The following is a 22,996-nucleotide window of genomic DNA, read 5'->3' as shown; positions in this document are numbered from 1 at the left end:
AAGCAGCCTAGCATCTGGCTATAACTTGGTAGCCATTATAAGTCAATTGTTGTTGATCAAATAACCATTCCCCGAATCTCTAAGGAGCCCCAGCTTGCAGGCTTTGTGGATTGTTCTCGCTCAAGACCCAACCACTTCTCCTTTCAGTTCTCAAGTTCCCTGGTTCAGTCCCAGGTGCATTGGCCAAAATGATGTCCATCATCATCTCCTTTAAAACAACAAACAGTCAAACAAAGGAGATGCTCTTTTTCAAACCCCCCTCCAATAAACTGCCTTCAGCAGCTAAACCAAATCCCAAATATCGGAGACTTATAATGACATCGTGAGAGTTAGCAAGACAGAAGCTTCCCTGGTGACTGTAACAACACCGGTGCTTGAGAAGAGTCTTAGCTTCAAGGCATCTGGAATTGCTCTTGCAAGATCCATTGTCAAGTGAGCTTTTTCCTTTGTTTAAAAATGTCAGCCTGAAGACCCCTGCCAGAGTGGTGGTATAGCCTGCTTGGGCTCACTCTGGCTCCCACAAGGCTTCAACAGTTCTCTTTGCCCCTCCTTGTCTCCAGGCTTAATTAGGAAATCATTTATCTTTATTGGCACTCTCTTTCCCCTGCTGCTTTGGCATTACTATTATTTTTTGCCTTCATTCCAGAGCAGTGAGCTGTACAGGGAAGACCACAGCCCCATTCATTGTGGGTGGGGAATAATCTACTGCAGGGAACTATACAAGGAAGACCCCAGCAATGAATCTGCCCCAGCTAGCTTTGCCTGAGGGACTACTGTACAGAAACAGGAGAGGAGGGTATCCCTTGGCTCCACTTACAGGCTAACAATAGGGATTCCTGGTGATACTGAAAGTAGGACACTACTCCCAAGGGATGTCATATGGTCAGCCTGTCCCAAACTGAACTGCCAACCTTCTCCAATCTAACGATACGCCTACTTCATCAGCCCAGCAATCTCCCTTGGTAAGAGAGCACACAAAGAGAAGAGGCTGTAAGGACAGCCACAGAGAGCAGACTACCAGGCTCTTGGACACCCCACCCACCTTCAGTGGACAATCTGCATGTCTCAGAGCCCTGAGTGAGCCTGAAGTGGGGTAGATTCCCTGCACCTCAGCAAACAGAAACTACCTTCGCTTTTTCCACAGTTGTCATTTGATCATTTGCCAGGACAGTTAGAAAGTCAAACCTCAACCTTAACTTCTTGGGACCCAGTGGCCTTGAACCATATCAGGTGCACTCAGCAGTAAACGGTATCTCTTTGGCAGATTAGAAGGGGTGGACCAGTCACTATGCTTTACTTTCACTGTAGTATGCAATTCTTTCTGGGTAAATTCTCTAGATTCCATCAACTGTGTTTTTTTCTTCCACCTTAAAGAGAAGTTTCCTCTCCATGCAAGCCAGGCTTGCCCCAGCCTGTTGCTAATTACAGATGGAACACACAGTTCAAAAAGAAGGAATCAGAATTGTTCTCCTCCCTCCAGCAAATATCCATTGGAAAAAAATAAAATAAAATACTCCTTTGCCTGATGGCACCAGAAATTTTGCTGGTAAGTTTAAAAAACAAGAGGAAAGATGATTGGAAAAGCTGAAGAGCTGACATGGTTACCTGTTCCTCTCCTCCTGATAACATATATTCCTCTTATTCTCTAACTCTAAGAAGGCCAGTGGGATCAGAGAAAAGCTTGATCATATCTGAGCAAAAGAGGGCTTCAGTTTATCTTTCTAGCTAAGGATCTTAAGGCTGTTTAAACACACAGGGCAATATCCATTCTGCAGGGAGGAAAGTCAAGGACAAAGTGGTTAAGAGTAGTGATGTAGGGTAGTTATGTTCTTCTTGTTTCCCATCCTAAACCTCTGCATGTTGTCTAAGGACCACAGAGCTACAGATAGAGTCAGACCCAAAGCCATGCCCAGCTCTGCAGAGGACTCATGTGACCAAGGGACACAGTATGAACAACACCTCCATCACCTGGCAGGGATCATTTTGCCTAGCTGCAGCAAACAGCTCTGTTAGATCTTTGGATCAAACTCTTAAATAAATGATGATGTGCACCCAGGTAGGAGCTGCATGGTCTGAAGATTTTTGCCTTTTGTGCTTTCCCTGTGGAAGTCCCTCCCCGGTGTTCAATTTCAGTTTTAGTCCTTTCAAACCACACTCTACTCTTAACTGTAAGAAAAAGCGAACGATTATCTTGAGACCAATGTTATCTCTAATTGGAGCCACTTGTAAATCCCATTCTTCTTGAATTAATCATCATCTAGTAAGCCTTCCTTTCTCAGCTTTACAGTTTAGGATACTTCTGCTAACAGGCTGGAATTAATGACATGCATTCATCTCCCATGCCCAGTTTTGGTTCCCTCTGCTACTCATCCCCATTAGCTACTTAATGATGACACACAGAGTCATAAGGACTCCCTTGTTCAACCTGCATCAGCACAGAGCAATTTTTAACGTACTTTTTTGCCTGCAGCTGAGTCCAGAAGGAAGCAGGTCCAATGCCAGTGATCACTTTGCCCTCAATTTTCAAGTACTGAGACCTAGCAAATGCCATGGAAAGAACAGCCTGAAAGCTGAACGTGGCAGACTGGGTACACACTGGTTATCCTCCCAGAACTACTTGGAGAAGTGTTCTTGCACTGTTGTCTGCTCAATAAGGGGCAAGGAGTTATCTTCTCTGAGCCATCTCAGCTCAATACTACTAGATTCCAGGCTCTGTGTTGTCTGGTCTACCAGTCCAGGATGTAAACAATACTGGGTGGCAGATGAGCACAGACACTTTGGGACTCATAGCTTTGCTGCTGAGGGAGCCTCAGATATTGGAGGAGGCAGGTGCTCAGCTTTCTTTAAAATGTCCATCCTTTAGCTTATTTTGCCAGCAGGAAGCACTTCTAACACGCACTTGTTTTTGGCTTGTCACTGGTAGGCTGTGAGCCAACATGTTGCCATGGAAACTAGTAAATGTGAAGTTTTGACTTGACAGCAGTGTTTTGAAGAAAGAGTATCAACCTTCTTCCATATGTTCATACCCCTGATTGTGTGCCCCTGTGCCACAGTGGGTGAGATGCCATCCTGTCACAGCTTTACACTGGACACAAGTGCATGGGAGGCATGAAAGGACAGTGATCTCTGGGAGAACAGCTGGGAAATGCTGCAGAGGAACTGCAGATCCCTCCCACTGTCAGATCCCTCTGCAGTGAGGTCTGCTGGGTGTCTGGGCTGGGGCAGCCTGAGAAGTCAGCATAAATGAACTCAGGACCCATAAGCTGCCCACCCACAGGGACATGGCATCCACAGAGGTGGAACTGTGAGGTACAGACCTTCCTTCTGGTCATTCCACCTCCAGACACCCATCAACAAACGGAGAATGGCAAGACTCGGGCCATGAGGCTGATAAGAGCCATTGAAACAGTGACGGCAGCTGAGCAGAGACAGCTCTTCCTGAGCAGACCACATCCACCAGTCATCTTGGTTCTGCTGATGTTTCTGGCCTAAGCTTTCCACTGACCACCCTTCTGCCTTGTGTCAAAACGTCCATGAATCCTGCAGTTATTCTGACAGAGGCCAACCATTTTGAGTGTGACTTTAAAATTAACCAACAGGATTGAAATTAAATTAGAGCAACTGACAATGACCCATTTGAGCACTTAAAGAAGAGTTTCTAACTGATTTTTAGTGGCTTCTAATTTTTAAAATGGATACTCTATCAATTCCATATGAAAAGAGATGAACTATTTTTCATATACTAAGACATAACATATGCTGGCAAAGAATTAGTTTTAAGATTTCCAAGGGATTAGACAGTTGCAAGCTGACTTTGTTGCTGGCTAAGTCAGGATATATGAATGTAAGCATAGTCACATTTACGGGATAATTTTAGGATATATCATATATAAATATTTGGCCCTGAAAAGATATCAACATGGATCAATTTAAATGAATTTCCACTGAGAGCCCCTCTGCACTGGTTCCTGTCCCTGGTCAGACCTCTGCAGCTGTTTCACCTTGCTTGGCTACCTGTTTGATTTTGCAGCATTATCCAAGGAGAAACCCTCAAGAAAAATGATGCACGTTGAATACTTTCATTTGCTTGACATCTAAGGTGAGTGGCCACTTCCAGTTATGGCCTGCAATGGGGCCTTGCTATGGGGCTTCCATGAATAAGCACCAGTTTACTGATACAACCAGCTTTCTCAGCCAGTTTCTATCCTGGCAGTCCATCGAATTGCACAGCCCTGCCATGTCTGGCCACCTGACTCTGCTCCCTCTGCCCCCAGGCATTGGGCTTGTGTTCCCAGCTGTGCCATGCACCGCTCTGGTCTGTTCACGGCAGGAAGGGCAGCAGGAGAGGTGCTTATCTACTCTTGCAGGAATGGGATGGAACAGTTCCAAAAAGCCTTGAAGATACCTCTGTAGAAGGCACTACCCAAGGCACGTATGGATGGAAGAGCACTCCTGCGTCCTCCATCAGGAAGGCTACAGCTAAGCTATGCGTTCTTAAATACTGTTACAACCAACAGATCTGAACTTAGCTCACTCACTGGGGCCTGTTTCACCCAGTGTTTTGGCATTGCCTGAATGAGGTGCCATGGCCCATGGCCATTGGATGACACACACCAAGAGCACTGCCCAAAAGCTTTGCTGTGTGGGGAGTTTGGGGCAGATGGGTCTTGCCCTGGATGCAGTGATGCAAGCTCTTATGTGCAACAGGCAACACCTTGGCAGGTGGCTGCAGGCTCTAGTCAGGCTGAGTATCACAGGGTGTCCTTGCATCTTTGTGTCTGAGATGCTTTTGAGTCCACCTAAACTGAGGAGAGAAGAGAGCGATTCCTCCCCCGTTTGCAGGCCCTGTGTAGGCTTGCGGGGCAAAAGCTGAGTTCTGAGTAGCTTCTGCATTCGCAAAACAGGTTCCACCCCAGGTGACCTGAGCTGCCCACAACCAGCCTACAGTCAGCAGGGAAGGAGTAATCTCAGGTCACTGGATGCCCATCTCAGACATCTAATGACAAAGTTCCCCAAGGAGACCCCCATCTGAAAACTATGTATCTCTTCTGTGTGTGCCTCATTCCTCTCTCTCTGCTCATTGTGGAGGAAAATGGGACTAGCAGTGCTTGAAAGATGGCAACTGAACCTTTCTCACACTCCCAGGCATAGCAAACAGCCTGTACATGGTCCTGTGACTCTGAGGAAGCATCTCTGGAGAGGTCGGCACCACTTGTAGCAAGTTAGGAATTTTGCAAGGGTGCTCACCAAGACCCAGACTCTCAGTGTTTGTTAGCAGAGGCAGAGCAGCCCCATAGCATACTTACTTCCCATTCCCATATTTGATCCGGATGTCTTTGCTCTTCTTCAGCTCTTTGCCATCTTTAAACCATTTGTAGGATGGCTGAGGGTTGCCAGCAGTCGCCTCACATTTCAGTGAGATCTTTTCACCAACATGAACGTTTGGACTTTTCAGTTTCTTCAGTTTGGGAGGGACAGCTACAAAAAGAGAAACCAGACAATGTGAAACCTGCCTCTTTCAGACGTTGCACACACATGATGAGAACCCACCAAGTCCCCGTCTGAAACGTGTGTGCTATCCCCACTGCTGCATAATGAGGGGTGGGGGCATGCATGCCAGCTCCACACCCCAGATTTCACTAGCACCCGGCAGGGAGGCAGCACTGAGTCAGAAACAACTGACTGGTGACGGAGGCACCCCCGGGTTGGCTCCCTCTTTTCTCAGCACCACACGGCCAGACCTGATGGCTCTATGGCTGCCCTTACTCAGAGTGGTTCCACGCATCTCCTTCTAGAGCAGGGGCTTGCTCTGCTGTTCTGCCAGGCCAGAGGCAGGATGCAGAAGCTCAGTCTCTTTGGAGACTGTTTTCCTCTGCATCCTGCCCTTGCTGTTAATGATTACCAACACCTCCATGATCTCTGCCACTGCATCAGACATGCTGCCAATCCTACAGCTCCACCAACCCCACCTGGAGCATTTCATTGCAGAAAGAACAGAGGTAGGCCACAGGGACCCATGCCTCTTTCCACCTGCTTGTGCACAACAGATGTTCCCACTCCTGTCTGTGTGGTCCAACATCTGAACCACCCCCACGGAGGGACAGCTGCTAAAATGGACAATCTTTAGCATGACAGCATCACCAGCAAAGCAACAGCCACTGAGAGGGGCTAAAATGAAAGCCTACATGTGTAAAGGACGAGGAAGGAGTGACAGCAATTCTTCAGGTCACAGTTAGAATGGTGAAAGAATAAAGCTGTTTAAAAGTATCTTAGGACCTGTAATGTCACGCTGGCCAACTTGAAGCTGGGCTCTGCATGTGAGCTTTTCTGAGTGTCTCAGAAAGGGGATTTTGCCATGCACCTGGAGCACCAGGCAGAAGAGAGACAGACGCTTCTTATCAATCTCTGCCAGGCTTTATATTACACCTGACATGCAAGGGTTAGCAGGCTTGCAATTTTTCTTTCACCTCTGCACTCCTCCAGCTCCCCTTTTCATTTTCAGATCTAACCTTAAAAAAGAAAGTAACAAGTTCCTAGTTTTGCCTTAAGAATATTGGTAACAATGGTTTCCACTTGTCTAAGATGTTAAGAGATAAAGTATTTCCTCTGACTTATATCCAGGAGCTTTCTTTTAACTGCCTAGTGCATTCTGATCTTGTGATAAGGGGCAGAAATAAAAGGAGGAGGGATTGGATGGGTTTCATTAGACAAATCACTATTTTGTGATTTGTATGTATTCTTCTTTCACTCTCCTTGCCAAGCTAAATTATCATAGATTGGTTTTATTTAAAGACTGTTTTCACTGAAGGTGATCTTATATGAATGAAATAAAAAGCACCGCAATCATCAGGCATATGTTCACTTGGCAGGAAGCTCTGAGGGTTCTTTTATTCCTTTGTTTTATATGTGAGGCCATTGGAAACTAAATTGTCCTTAATCAAAAAGATACAAGCTTTTACAGAAACAGAACAGATCAGACTAACAGGAATTGTCTGGGCCAAGCTAACCATGAGTGAAACACAAGAGACGTCTGAAACTGTGAGAGGAGAGGTGTCTGTTATGAGTGGGCATAGCAGCAGGTCTGATCCCAGGCACACCAGACTTTCAGCTGGCTCTGAATAGCACAGCTCAGCTACTCTGGCTCGAAGGCACATAAGCAGTCTTTAGAATCAGGAGTGCAAAAGAAGCATGTTTAGCACACCAAGGGAAAAGGAATAAACTGCACTGAATACTTTCCCCTCCTGTTATTTCTGCACACCCAAGCCTGCTGCAGGCTCCCTAGAAATCCGTGCCACAGGCAACAGGATGGGGAGGGCTGCATGTGTTAATGCAGAAGAAACAGTAATAAAAACAGTTTGGACAGTTTGGGCATTTCCTTTAGGCTGAACACAAGTCTTGCACTGCCTCCCAGGTCACTGTGCTTTGGTACAGAGAAAGAGACTTCTGAATAAAAATGATCTCAACTTTCCCCAAATTTCAGAAGTTCTGTGAAACTCCACGGTGCCCTGGGTTTTGCAAAGCCAATATCCCTGGTCCTTGCCTGGAAATGGGTCATCCAAAAGAGCAGGAAAGCAATGGATGGGGAAGAGAGCTTGTCTCTTCTCAGAACACTCTGCACAGCGAGTCAGAAAGGTAAACAGGACCATGTTTTCATAGTGGTCATTTTGGGGAATAGAGAAATAGATTGTCAAATATTTATTCTGTCTGAATGTGTGTGTCAGTTGGCTGCTATTGTATGCTGAGGTCACTGTGTACCATGCCAACATTATACATATGCCTTAAATACTGGCAAAGGTCCTGACCTTGGCAGTGGTGCACGTGCTTCATATTAGTTCCAGGCTGGATGTCTGCAGCATTATGAAGCAGGCAGCATGGCCTGGGAGAAAGATATGCTGATCCCAACCCTCTCTACAGAAAATGCTGACAGCAGCAGTGCAAAGCCCAGAAACCCAGAGATCATTGACCAACAGGGCCAAGGATGAGCATGAAATCTTCCAAGATCTCTATTCCCCAGTTCCTTCTCTCCAATGTGAAATACATCTCAGCCAAACTGACATAAGAGTCTCTTGCCCCTTGTGCTCCTGGCCACCAATGATAACATGCTTGACATTCCCCAGCAGGCAGGTAAAGAGATGGAGCCCACGTCACACAAGACAGGGGCTCTGCCTGCCTCACACTCCTCTAGCAGAGTCTGGCCCAGAAAAAGGGAGAACATGTTTCTGGCCCAGACTGCATGTTTTTGGCTGTCTTACTACAGGAGAGAAAGGGACTGCATTCAGCTCACAAGTCACAATTTGCAGACTGTAATTTGCCTGTTAAATCAGACAGGTCAGTTAAAGGGAAAATAGTTTGGACTGTGTCTGGGAACTGTACTATGCACATAGACACAGAGCTGAGTTCACCGATGCCCAGCACATCTGTGTGCCTTAGTGCAACAGTGTGGCTTGTGCTTGGGAAGAGCAGGCAGAGAGCATGCAGATGCAGCACCCAGAACCATGCACAGGCTGCTCTGTCTGAATGGGAAGCAGCGCAGCCAGTGTGGAAGCCCAGACCTTGTCTCCTATAAGGGCTGCTCTGATCTGGAAATGCTCTCTTCATAAGTCCTGGATCTTGTAGAAAAACACAGAAATCCTCATGTAAAGCCGTTAACTGATGACGAGCCTGCTGCATGCCAGCCAAAGACTTTTCACTGCTTTTAGTTCTTATTGTTTAAACTGCAGCCCTTCTTCCTAAACTGAATTTCTTTAACTTTGGCTTGCAGCCAACAGATCTTTCTGCCTTTCTCTGGTAAATTTGAATCCCATTTAACAACCAGAAACCTCTTCCCTTTTTAGGTACTTGTAAACTATGAATGAATCACCTTTCAAACTTCTCTACCGGTAAACTAAAGTAGCCTGAGAGACTAAAGCAGCACACTTAGCTAATACTGGAATATGTCAAAGAATGTTTTAAATCTTGGTTCATTTCCAGCTTTACCATCTACCCATTTCCTATCTCTGCCCCATCCAAATCACAAAGTTGAAGCTCAGAAAGTTGTAAGCTAGGTTCAAACAAATGTGAGGATTTTAAGTGTCCCGTTTTCTTAGTGTTGTGCACATGTTGGTTCATTTTACCTTTTCAAATACGTCGGAAAAAACAAGTCAAGACAACATGCTATACCTGGCAAACAGTCTCAGCAGTATACCAAGGGAGGTCCAAGTCCTATTTCCCTACTTTTCCACCAGCTGCCTGCTTCCCAGCCTCCTCTTCACAGGTTAATGCTGCTCTGATGCAGGCACTACAAATTTTGGCAGACTCAAAACACTAAACCAGGCCCACCCAAATCACTTCATCCGTGTGGCACTGAAGACCCGAAGTTGCCTTTTCAGCACCTCACCATCTGAATCTTATTGAATTGAATCTTATTGAATCTTATGTTTTGCTAGTTCATGGTCTCCTCCACACCTAGGTGAGCAACACATATCACACAGTCACCACCACTACTGGGTTCATGAAAATGAGGAGAGGGTTTGAGTCTGTACTTGTTCAACTGTAGCTATAGGTAGCTTCGGGTAAACATTTTGGACCCATACCTCTGGTCACCTTGTAATCCAGTCAAGCACTCCTCTATCCAAATTCAGGTCTTCTCTCTGTGGAGGTGAAGACCCACCAGCCTCACAAAGCCCAAGGTGTTGGACAGAAGAAGCAGCTGCACCCCAGGAAATTTTACTAACACATGACCACGTCAACAATATAGCGTGCTGCAGAAAGGAAGGTTTAACCATGATAGAGCTGGGACGAACAATAAATATATATTTTCTTTGGGTTTTTCTCACTCCAAAGTCAGATTAAACCCAAGTAACCATTAGATCTCAGCCTATGCTACTTGTGTAGGCTGTAAGCACTAAAGTAACCCTAATAGGTGCCAGGACCCAGATCAACAAATGCACACAATTCCTTAGTCAGTTTCAAGAGTCATGTTCCACAAAGAGGCCTTTGCAGGAGAGGTTTGCCTGCTGACAGCAGTCCTGGAGCCTATTGCTAAGTTACCACCATCTTATGGAGAGAAGGTTACAAATGTCTAAAAAGTGATCCCAAAATTGCACCATATGAGCTGCTTGAACATCCACCTTACAAGGGCTTATATGTATGCCCTGCTATAATTAATTCACTTCTGATTAAATTTGATATTACATTGAAATACTTTGATGATAACAGCACCTCTTTTACTTCTGAGGATGCCTAAAAGCACCTTAGAGCCAGAAGTCAAAATATAACTAACCATAAATGGGCAGAGTGCCTAAACAGAGTCCAACAATGAAACAGCAACAAAACCACAGCCCACCCACAAAATGTCTATATAAACAACCCTTCAGCAGCATAAAGCAGACGTAAGTACCCTGGGAAAGGTGCTCAGTGAACTCTTTAAGAGCCAACAATGCTAGCCACAACCACTACTTCAAGAGTTGTGTCTTGTTCACTATGAGAGGTCCTAAAAAACAGACAATCTATAAATACATCTGGGGTCTCCAGGCAATAGACATCATGAGTAGACATGACTTATCTTCCTGTCCTCTTCCATGTAGTGGCAACTACTGGAGGCTCCCCTGCACTGCCAGGCACACAGGAGGTGGTAAAATGTTTTGGTAGCTGAACTGGGGAGGACAGGCTCCTTCTGCGTCTCTCTCAGCAGCTGAGGAAGAAGGTAAATTAGCTTGAATTCCCATGGCCACAACAATGAGAGACTAAAAGTGCTTTCTCACAGGAATAAGGGGAGATGCAAAGAGAGTTAGGACCTACAAACTCACTGGTGATGCCTTGACATGCCTACATTAGAGCGATGGCTCTAACTTCAGAGTGTGCTGAAAGCACACTCCTGCCAACACCGCCCCTGACTGTAATCCTCAGGTGAGGACACCCCTCCTCTGCCAGAAGCAGAGGAAAGCTGCACAGGTGAGCTGCACAGTGACATGCAGAACTGAGACCCTTCCCAAGCCAACAGTTTTGTCCCTAGGAACTGCAGTCTCCTAAGGTTTATGTTGGAAATGGGACGTTTCCCACAAGATGTTAGCCCCAGGATAGCCCTTTGATGCAAGTGCCAGGGCATCTAGCTTCTGGTCTACTGTGCTGGGGTGTAGAAGCTGCAGGTCCATTAATTTCTCCAGGGGTCTCAATACTCACAGTTCTTAATAGGGACATCTTGACACCAAGAGAGCCTATGTAGGCACAGTCCTATAGGTTTCCATGTTCCTTGCCATTGAGTTACAAGATCTGCAGGCATGACACAAGTCCAGGCTCTGTCTCAGAGGTTGTTCTCTGAGGTCCTTTTGGAGATCCCCCACTACTTTGTGGTTCTAAGTCCCACTTTTCCCATAGGCCTTCCCTTTAATGTAGGGCACCTTATATGGGAGAGTTCCAATGCTCTCCCAGATGGAAAATTTTAGTATTCATCCTCCCATGGAAATGTTTTGCAGCCTAGACTTGCTCCAAATTCAAATACAGAAACTTTTGCAAAGATGGCATTTCTTACCAAAAGAAAGTTTTCTGTTTCTATTATCTCTATTACAAGGTGTGCCCCTGGCACAATGTTTCACCACACAGGTCTGAAGACTAGAATTGTGTTTGGTGCACAATCTGCACTGGGCTAATACATTGGGCGAATATATCTTACTTTCTTACTAAGGCAGCCCTACTGCTTCTGTCATGTTGCTGTCTCTACTATGTTTATCAGAGGTGATGCTCCTTCAGCCTGTTTCTGCTTTGGCCTAAACCTGACAAGGAGAAAAAAAAAAAAGAAAAAAAAAAGAATTTCAGTAGCAGCATTTCCTTCCCACCTTGACTCTTTGACTGTTCCAATACTCGCTGCAAACAGTACTTGTCAAACAGGGACTCATTCTGAAGAAAGCTCCCTCCAGCCAGAACATGAAGTCCACTTGGGAAAGACAGAAACAAACAAACAAAAAACAAACAAAAACCCTTGCTTAATGCAGCTACGGCTGTGCATCTAAACAGGCTGTGGCTTCTGTAGCTGGGAATCTGAATAGAGTTTTATTCCTTGTTGTTCTGTGGCGGCAAAGTCAGAAGAACTGATCTGAGTCTATGACCCTCCAGTGCCACTGAAAGTAACAGGGCCGTTATTTAACTAAATCATAGAATCATAGAATGGTTTGGGTTGGAAGGGACCTTAAAGATCACCTAGCTACACCCCCCCATCCCCCAATGCAAAACCCTATAAAAAATATGGGAGGTAGCAAAAAACCCTGGCAGATACAACCTCCACAAGTCACCTAAGAGTCTAGAGCCTGTACAAGAGAACCTCCATGTGTAACTGACACATTGCCTCATCCCACTCTCCGCTGCAACCTACCAGTGGGTAGTTACAGGCTCCAAATTGGGAATATAAAATATAATAGAGTCCATTACATGTCTTTTGCTTTACACAAGTTATGTTTCCAGTTTATGCAAAAAGAATGGTCAGAGCTTCTCACAGCTGTTAATGTGAGTGTCTTTGCCTACTGCAGCAGCTCACTTACACTTCTGCAGTCCTGGGCAGCGGTATGCACCACGGAAACCAAAATGGCATGTTTCTCTTTTACATGATCTGTGACAGTTGGGACTCCACTGTGGCAAACATAGATGTGGCCCAATTTGCTGGCCACCTTGCCTTCACTGTCCATGGATCTATCTGTGCAGTAACTGCAAAGATAGAGCCTTCAGCTGAGGTTAATAACTGAAAGCTCTCCAAGGACCCAAGAGACATACTCTGTTCCTAGCATGCACTATGCTGCTGTGCCCTTCCTACAGATACATGCCAACAGCAGTCTGAGACATACCTTTGCGTTCCTGGGAAGAGTCCTAGAGAGGACCCAAATAACTGGAAATGAGAACATGCTGACATGACTGAGCTCTGCAGAGCTGGTGTTGGAATGAAGCTTGGAAACCTTGCTGGAGCCAGAACATTATTGCTCCCTGCATGTCCCATTGCATCCCTCCCATATAAGTTTTTTCCCTTAACTAGGTTTCTCTAGTGCTCTTTGTCTCAGGGAAAACTGACTACAATGCCAATCTGTAGCACTACATATTTTTCAAACTTTGAGTTACAACAATCAGTATTTCCATGACCATTTTTATCAGCCAAAGAAAATTGACTGGAAAGCTGCAAGAGGGTTTGCTGACTTAGGTTCATTCTCTATAGGATACCTCTTGCAGCTCAAACCACAGGAAAATGTGCCACTAAGCCAGCAATTTCACTTTCCTCTTACAAATTCTGGTTCCACTTACATAAGCAAGCAACTGATAAATTCCTCTTCCTCCACATTTCTCTTTCCCACAGTTAGTATTTAGTTATTCTTCTTCCAAGTGAAAGTTTTTAAATTGCTATATGATTTGGCCCAAAGCCCTAAGCTGAAATCTCAACTCCATTGAAATCAATGAGCATTTGGCCACTGGGCAAGGGTGTATTCCCAATACGCAGGCTTTTCACCCAAATTGTTCAGACAGTTAGGGTATGCTTATACCATGGAGTGGTCAGAAGTGATGGAGGTACAGATGCACATGGCCACTCAAATGCTTACCTGAATAGCACAACAGCTACAAAGAATGCACGTACAAATATCCAATACTAAAATCCCGGGCTGAAGTGGTTGGATTTGCCAAGCCTAGTACTCTATGAACACTAGCTGGTTTGCAAACAACGTAATTGGAGTAGAATTGCTATTGTGTTTGTTTGTTTTGAATATTTTTGGCCAGGAAGTTGTCCTGGAGGTATAGTTGAGCATAAGTGGTCTGATGGAAAAATGTCATTCATTCTGTTCCTATTAAAACCAAAAACAATAGCCACACAGAGACAGCAGTGACAATTTCTGCTCTTCATGCCTCTAACAATGTGTTTTCAACCCTAAAGGCAACATCTTGTTTGTACCCAATTGATTCTGGGATCATATTTTATATAATCAAATATATCTTTAAACAAAGATACATTTTATGAACTGCTCAATTTCCAGATGACCTTGGAAACTGCAGTTCATAAAATATAGTTTTATCTCTATCTTCAAAATCAGTTTGAAAAATGGCCCACCCATACTCAATAGACCACCAGTCAAGACCCATCCAACAAACAAATTATCCAAAGCATCCAAAACTTTAAAATACATTAATTCTTTGTTTCAACCATTGAATAATAAGCACAAACTCTTTGCCCTATCACCATTGTAAGGACCTGGGTGGCATCCATCATCTTTCAATCACCAAAGGAAAGTATAATCCTCACCCCAGGAGACAAAATGATCCAAGAAAAAAATAAAAAAAATGAAACCATATATAGATCCCTTACAGTCATGGCAAAGCTGAAGGCTGTTTCAGGTTACAGGGGTGGATTTGCTATTGTAAAATGGCCATTAGTGGAATGTCATCGATATCAGAAGGATGAAAAAAAACTATTTGGTGTTTTACGGTGCTATCAACCATGGAAGTGTTTCTTTAAAACACTGGAAAGACAAAAAAAAACCACACCAACCCTCAGTCAAAGTGAAGTGAAACCCTTTTAAAAGAAACTGCCTGCATCACCTGGCCTCTACCAATGACAAGAGGATAGAAAATATACCATCATGGACCATTACAAGTAAACTTGCAAAAGCAAGAGTCACCATGGATAGAGAACACCCCCAAATGCTAGCTACCTTTTCCTTTAGTTAAACCAGTAAGAAGTGCCACTACAAACAGATAAATGTAGCTGAGCCTCTGAATGAGGCACAAGGTTTACCAAGTAACTGCATGTTCACATTACCTTCTGCTCTTTCTTTCTGCCTAACTCAGCCTCATGCCCATCAAATTTAGGTGTAAAAGTAAAGGACCAAGGATGCACTCTTAGCTTTAGATAGCACAGCACATCTGAACATCTTTTTCCTTCCCTCTCAGTATATTGTACTAAAGGAGAATGAAGGTCCCAGAAGTGTTAAATTACTAAGATGTGAAGTCTGAGGTCAGGTAGACCATAAGACATGCAGCACCATCTGCAAGAGAAACCCTTCAAATCTATCCCAAATCAGCAAAATCCCAGCAGAGAATCTGCCTACTGCCCTGCCCACGATGACTTACAGTCAGTTTTAACACGCATTTTCAAACATGCCTAATACGTGCAAGTATAGTAGATCGCAAAACTTGGAACCAATTATGGTGACGTTAATTGAGTTCAGGCAGAGGTAGAGAGAAGGTCAGATGGGGCAGCCCAGCTTGCAATATTTTTTGGGTATTTCAACCTCCCCTGGAAGTTCTGGGCCAGGGAACATCCCAGCATTTCATACAAGACCAGGTGGAAAGACTGCACATAACAGGCATTCAAAAAACAAAACAATTACTTTGATGTCTGACAAGTTAAATTCAATTAGCAGTTTCTAACATTGGGGTGGGGGAAATTTTTAACTTTTAACCTATAAAATCATATTCACTACCATTCCATGACAAAAGCCAACCACTTGCTGTCTTTATTACAAATATTTTTTCCACGTCTCTGCTTACTTTGAAAGTTCACCATTGTCTCTAGTAGGGTTTTAACAAATCCACCAGAGGGTATTTCCAAAACAGAAAGCCGTGTTTTTATCGGGATCTCCCCACAAGAGACCCAGGGGCTTGCATTAAAAACTTGTTTGTTCTCTGTAATGCTATATTAGAAAGATTAAAAGTTTTTCTATTAGTTTAAGAAATGCTTTAAAGCACTGGTACCAAAAGAACCTCAAACAGTAACCACAGGTCTGTTTTTCATCCAAAAACAGGAGAAAGAAAGAAAATAAAGATCATCCCTGAGACAGCATTTCCAATGCAGACAGATACATGCATGTCCAAATACCACCAAATGTGGATGGAATTACCACCCTATACTATAAAACTCTCCCAGTACCCACGACGCCCTGGGTCTCTGCCATTGCTGGAGCAACGGCCTGTGTCAGGCCAAATTCTTCCCTCTTCCCACACATTGACCTCTCTGTTGAAGTCAGCGGGACCATTCACACAAAAGAACCTGATCCGCAGAGAGGGGCTGGCTCCAGTCCGTGCCTGCAGCACCCGTGTGCTCGCTGAGCTGGGGGAGCGACTGAGCCCTGCAGAGAAGAGGCCACCCTCCTCTGTGGGCTGCAGGGAAGCAGCTAGTTGTAAATTCCATTTGGGACTCTGGGCACTGCCCAGTGGAGACACTAACACAGCATGTCTCCTGTCTTGTCCAGAGTGTGGCTTCCCAGCATTGTTCTGAATAACTCTGGACCCCCACTGAAGCACAGCGATGGGTGGCTTACACTGAAATGTCCCCCAACCAGGCTGATTTATGGCTGCCAGGAGTCTCAAGGATGTCAGCTCTTCCTGATTAATTTTTTTATCCTTATTTTCCCTCTTTTTATATTTGAATATTGCTTACTGCAATATTCTTCAGAACTATTCTCTGGAAAGCCATGCTGGCTAATTTTTGGCTTGTAAATTGCTCATGAGCAGTTTGTGGCTTGTGTTTAAAAAAAAAAATCAAGTAACTTTGGCTCATTTTGGTTGGATAAAGAGATTTTGTGGCCTCCATCAATTCTAGTCCTTGACAGCAGTGACAGAGCTCATATTATCACAAACATACAGTTGCAATTTTAAAATCTGCTTCCTGTGACTCTTTGTTACAATTTAATCAACAGTTTCTGCTTCCACAAACATTTCCGGCAGAAAGTCTATTTCATAGAACATTCACGGGCAACAAATAAGGATGAAGGTAAAGCAAATTTGAGGCTTCAATGTGAGCAAACTTTTGCTGGTTGTCAGCTTCTCACTGAAGGACATGAAGAAAAGTAGCAAAGGATGGGGTGATAAAGTTCATTTTCTAGTCGATGTTGCAGAGTGCAAGCAAACAAAAACAAGACAAATTGTGCAGTGGTGAAACAAGGGTGAACAGAAGACAAAAGGTAACATAATGGTGGCCTTAGTCGAAGGAGCCTTCTGAGTTCAACATGGATAGGGAATTATTGGACTCACTTTACATCGAGCTGCAGATCACAAGGTGGGAACTTTCACCAAACTTGCAAACAGATCCTGCACAACACAAACAACTTAAGGTGAAAACCAGAGTTCTGAACAAAGATGGTTGTTGAGCAAGAAGTTATTAATAGTGCTGGGTTTTATCCCAGAAATATTGCGTAAAGTGGGACAATTCACATCCCTTCTCTGTGCTTCCATTTCCTCTCTCAAAGATCCCATTTAATATATTTGAGGCAGGGACTGTCTCTTGTTATGACTCTGTGCTGTGAATAGCACAAGGGGAACAATGCTGCAATCAAGACCTCTGGATGCCACCACAAGCACCAATTATAAGCAGCAGTGACAACAAGCAGAAGGAGTTTGGGATCCAAGGAAGACCTGAGAAAAGACAAGACATAATGTGGGATTCATTGTGTATTCTAACCATGGATGGTTCTCATCTCCATAAAGAGTGACAGGGAAAATCAAGGAAGCAGTTGAGCTAGACAAGAGAGAAGACTCTATTCAGACACCCCAGCTTAAGCAAAACTCCTCCAGAGCCATTCCTTCCCTTCTTCTGTCTGACTGCTACTCCCCTTCACCATCTCCCCAAGCTATCCTTCAATAGCTCCTTTAACAGCCAAGGAATGCAAACACCTAGAAGCCCACAAAGGCGATGTTCAGGGGGCTGAGAAACAGTATGAAGAACCTGAAGGAAAGAGTAAGGTATCCTCTGCTGGGGAAAATTCTTGTACAAAATTGACAATCTAAATACACTGTTCAAGTGAGTTTCCGATAAACATGTAAGAGGTGCAGCATTGCTGAGGAACTCTCCTGGAAAGGCCTGGATGGACCTTTACCATCTTCAGCACCCACAGAACCAATATGGAAAGGCCCAAAGACAGGGTTCAGGTAGACAACAAATCACAGGATTGCAAGAATGAGATTGGAGGAAAACTACAGAAGTTGAGCAGACTACATCCCTGCCCTGAGGTGGGATCAGCCATGTAGCATCCATCCAACTCACTACAATCCAGACACATAAACAATCTGGCATTACATGTCTACATTGCATCCCACAGATTACCCTGGGACCTGGATGACCTCAAGGATTCCACAACCTCTTCAACAGGCAACACGAGATCCCCTCCAGGAAAAGGCCTACAGTCCCTAAACGAAATGCTGTCATCACAAGGGCATAGTAGTTGGCAGGTGACAGGGAACCCATCCACATTATCAGTTGTGACCAGTGAGGCAATTTTGGCCCCCAACATGCCAAAGAGATGTTCCACCACTCCCCTCAACTCTTTTTGTCTTTCAGTCCTTTACATGGCCACTCCTTTCTGTTTTCTCGTCCATGCCAGCTGCTACCAACCACAGATAAAATAACCAGAATCACTCATTTTTGCCCTTCCAATCTCAACTCACCTTGGCTGTGAGATGCATCATTGTTTTTCTTTCCTTTGCAAAATCAGTGACCTTGAAAACTCTGAACAGTTCTCTGAAGCCCCAGTCTCACCCTCCTTTCATTTCTGCAAATGTTGAACACCTCTCACATCTCACTGATGTGCTCCAGGCAGTCTTATCCTCATTAAACTGAGAGAGTCTGGATCTTCTTCTTAGACAAGGACCTGAATATTGGTGCTTCTTTTCTGGTTTTCTGCCAGTTTGGAATAGTGCACCAAGAGCTCCTCTATCACACACAGATCAGAAATACTTTGGTGCTGCTTTGAGACTGTGTTGCTCTCTGGTCACACTCTCCCTGAGATTGCAGGATGTAGAAGATGTGCTTCCCCTTGTACTCACACTTCATGAAAGGTGACTGCACTTCACCCTCATGTTCTGTCTGTCCCTGCAGTGGCAGCTCCTCCATCTGATCATTAGGCCTGAAAGACCAAGAGAAGAAAGACTTCCTGCTCACCTAGGTTCTGCCGTTTGCATTTACAGGACCCCTGTGCACATACAGAGGAAGGCTGACAGTCTTCACAACCCCAGATGCCCTTACCCACCCTTTTTCAACAGACAGGCTCATGTCTGATGGCCACATGATGCCTCCATGATGGCCATATCTGTGCTGTGTTGAGCCTGCAGCCACACAGGCAGAGGAAGAGTTGGTGACCCTGGCTCAGTTTCAACACTTTCCACCTGGCCTGACTGAAAACCACACTTGATCTAATCTCCTGAGAGTAGGCAAAGGCCAAGAGAAGGGAGCATGGCTGGTAGGGACTGGTACTGGCTGTAGAGGAATAAGGAACTAAGAAAGAAGTTGGATGGGGTAGTAGGACCCAGAGGAAGGTGAGAGTTTGCTGCTCTATTTTTCCCTTTTCCATATCTACTTATGGTGGTCCCTTCAGCCTCACTGATCCATGTAATGGAGGACATTCCTAGCTTTGTGCCCTTGGCATGAGCACAGCACATTTCATGAGCTCAGTCAAGGGCCACTGACTCCCTTTTGGTATTTTGCCTAGAGCCCACGTGTCCCCGTAGACAGGAATGACAACAAACTGACATCCATTCCATTCTGTCTCTCCCACAAAATACAGGCCCAGAGGGAACCATGACCTTGGGGATATGCAGGACCCTACTGCACAACAGCATCTTAATATGTCACACAGCAAGGAAGAGTGCAGGCAACAGGACAGGAGCATCAGGCCTGTGCCACATGGTACAAGAGATCTGTTTTACTGGGTTGTGCTCTTCTTTGAACAGGCTCATAGACTTCATATGGCTACAACCAGCCAAAGTGACTACAAATGTGTGCATAATTCTTCTCTGACCATGAAGAATCTCATGAAATTTATCACGGTTGCTAACACCCAACCCACTGGACTATATTCCTCTACCGTTACTGTACACTAAATCCCCTAACTAACTGTACTGTGACTCCCCTAAATTGTGTTAAGAGCCCCATGGAAATGCAGAGGAGGTTAACTATGCACAGTTCACCATGAAGGGCAGCAATTGGCAAGACTAGCTCCCAACACTGTGCTCTCCTTCGCTCCCCTGACAATTTGACACACTGCTGTTTATTCTAATCCATTGTTCATGGTCCTCCACCCAGTTTTCTGCCCATGTGATGCTCTCCTGTCCCTACCAACTGGAATTAATTTGGGGTGACAGGATTTTATGAAGTGCTCTGTATCTGAAAACTTCGATCTAAATACTGGCAGAGTATTACCTGCTTTCATACAGATATTTTTGCATTTTAACAGACACACAGAGTAAACAAGCAAGCCATCACGTTTTTCTGGGGCAGTTGGCTTGTAATTCCTGGCTCTCTCTGTGATCCTATGAAAAACCAGATGACTTTGAGAAGGAGATACTGGTCTGCAAGGACTGTTTATCAACATAAACATTATTCACACATAATTCCCCTCCACTTCTAACTTTTCTTGTAAAGCTGATGCTGCTAAAAAGCTTAGCTGAACTTAGGTCAAAAAAAGATGGCTTTTGAAAGACTTCCAGTGGTTCATTTGCAATGAGGAATAAATCATTTCAGCTGTGATGAGTCCTTAAGCAGCCAGCCCTGTTACCAGAGAGAGCTTTGGACAACTCCTGCAGTGAAGAAGGACAAGGCTTTGGTGATACATGGGGACTCGTGACAGACACAGAATGCAGCCAGGAAAGACCACCACGCTGCAGAGGGGCTGCCATGTTGGGTGAGACTACGCTCCTTGCTAGACAGGGACCTCCATTTCATGGCAGCAAGTATCACTTACTCCTCTTGAACAACTTCTCAGTAGGGAAGTCTTCTGCATTCTCTCAAGGACAGAGCTGTTGTTTCTGCCCTGATGCCCAAAGGCTTATAACCCCCCATGCAGTTTTATCCTAGCTAATCCAGCTAACAGCATGCCTATGCTTCATACAAAAGTCTTGCCCTTTCTGCCAGTCCCACTATGCCTCATTTACGTGACTTTCTGTGTCCCTTTGCCTTTCAGAGACCTCAAGTTTCAACCCTGTGTGGGCCCAAGTTGTTTCCAGGGTCCCTTCCCCAACTCTCAAATCCAGAGGCCCTTCCCCATCCACATGCCGTTCTTGCAAGAGCCTCAGTAATGCTTTACATGTAAAACACTAGCAGCCTTTTACCTGTGTCACTGAGGGCACAAGACCTCTGTCCACCACCAGAAGGTGCTGGGGACCACCACCATGCTTCCAGCTCAAACTGGCACAGTGCACCTGTGCTCTGTAGTCAGGTCCCCTGAGGACCAACTGCCTCCAGCCTCTCTGAGACCTGTGACATGGTGGGGCTGAGACAGTATTTGAGGGGTGGATTTGAAGAGAAGGCTTTAGGGAACAGATGGGATATGAATCTTAATGCTCTGGCAAATGAGGGTCACAGATGACAGCTAGGATGGCCAGTCTGATAAACTCATGGTAAGGAATGTATTTGTGGTCTACAAACCAAAATACCACACGTACACACAACTCCCATAGCATACCACCCCAGTCATTCAGCCAGCTCACGTGGACCACGAGTGCAGCACAGAAGGACTGTTGACTAGGGGTAATTCATCAAGTTCAGTCCCTGGCTGCTCTAACAGGTTTGGACTCGAGCAGCTAATCCAAGCCCAAACCTGAGGAAGGGGGACTCCCAACTCAGGCTGTTCTGCAGAGGCTCTGTGTTCAGGGTGGCTTCTCCAGAAGGTACTAACAAACCATAATTAAGTCTCTGCTTTCAACTGGTCCCCCTTTTTCTGGGTAAACAGGAAGCCTGAGTGCACCAGCCTCCTCCCTTCTACCCCTTTGCCTCCCCCTGATCAGGGTCATTGCCAAGCATCATCGACAACCCAGGGCCAGCTTGGAACAGAGCTGCCATCAAAGCTCTTGGTTCCTCAGGTTAGTGCAGCTGCTTAACCAAGTCTACTTGGCAACACAAGCGAAGTACTGGCACACTTTTCTGCAGAATAAGAGGGTTTCGGGCAGGAATCTGGTACAGAATAGTTCTTTCCCTTTAAATTCACACCCTATGCCCAGCATGTTTTGCAAGAGCCTCCCTGTGCAGACAAGCCCCGAGGCTTGAGTGCAGAAAAACACCCCTGCTAGGGGAAGCACCCAAGCCATTTTGAGGCCAGGGCTCCTGAGTACTACAATGAGGCACATGCTAAGCTTGCACGTGGCAGAAGAGAAGGAAAAGGCTCAGAGACATGTGGTTCTCCATGAGGGTGAGAAAAGAAATGTGTACCAGAGACAATCAGAGTCTCTTCTGACCTGCAGAGAAGACCACAAAAGAAAGCAGGGGAAAGGAGGAATGGACAGACAGATGCCACACACTCAGGCCAGCTGCATTGGAAATAATAAATTATGCCTCTCATTCTCAAAAATGATGATACTGGAATAAATACAATGAGCCATCCATCCAGAGATGTGTTTGAGGTTTGTTATTTCCCTTTGATATTTTGAATGTTTAGGCCCCAGAAAGGGTGCATTGTCTTGCTTTGCTGTGATAACAAAGGATAGAGAAATTGGAGATTCCCAGAAAATAAAGCAAGTACAACACCTGGGGCTTTACGGGAAATACCAGATTATCACATTTCTGGCAATAACACCGAAACTATTGGCAGTGCTTCAGATTGCTACTGCTTTTTTTTTTTTTCCTAACCCCCCAAAATGAACAAGACATGTACCTAACCCTGTGATAAAACCAGGGTTGTGACTCATGTCATCTCTCTCAAACACTATCTGACTCAAAACTTTAGCAACACAAAATGTTACAACACATGAAGTGAGCAATGGTCCTGCTAACACCAGACTTGTTCTTAAAATCGCATGTCCTGCCCACATTTTCTAAGTATAGGGTAGAAAAGGAAACTTCTCCAGAAGCACTAGTAATTAAAACAAACAACTAAATATGTGCTATGGAGATAGAGGTGGTTTTGAAATATGTTATTAACATATTTCCATCACACAACATTTCTTTGTCACCTCTTGCTTCACCTTCAGCCCATCAGCAGCTGGAAGCTGCTGGAGCTCCGGATAAGCTCAACCAGAGAAAGAAACATTCCCTGAAATGCAGGTTAGAAAAGATCTAAACAACAAC

At 44.9% G+C, this 22,996-nt stretch overlaps 1 protein-coding gene across 7 annotated transcripts in view; it reads right to left on the bottom strand.

Moving 5' to 3' along the window:
• NRG2 (neuregulin 2) overlaps nt 1-22,996 on the bottom strand; it is a 175,953-nt gene that overhangs the window by 60,518 nt on the left and 92,439 nt on the right. For all 7 annotated transcript variants that reach the window (XM_080554948.1, XM_080554947.1, XM_080554949.1 and 4 more), the window contains exon 2: nt 5,307-5,478. In XM_080554948.1, coding sequence (XP_080411074.1) covers nt 5,307-5,478 — 172 coding nt within the window. The remainder of the gene's footprint in view (nt 1-5,306; nt 5,479-22,996) is intronic.

The sequence above is a fragment of the Anser brachyrhynchus genome, assembly GCF_964034855.1.
Source record: "Anser brachyrhynchus genome assembly, chromosome: 14".
Taxonomy (NCBI): domain Eukaryota; kingdom Metazoa; phylum Chordata; class Aves; order Anseriformes; family Anatidae; genus Anser; species Anser brachyrhynchus.
Note: the sequence above shows the minus strand (reverse complement) of the source record. Positions and strands in the feature narration are given on the sequence as shown.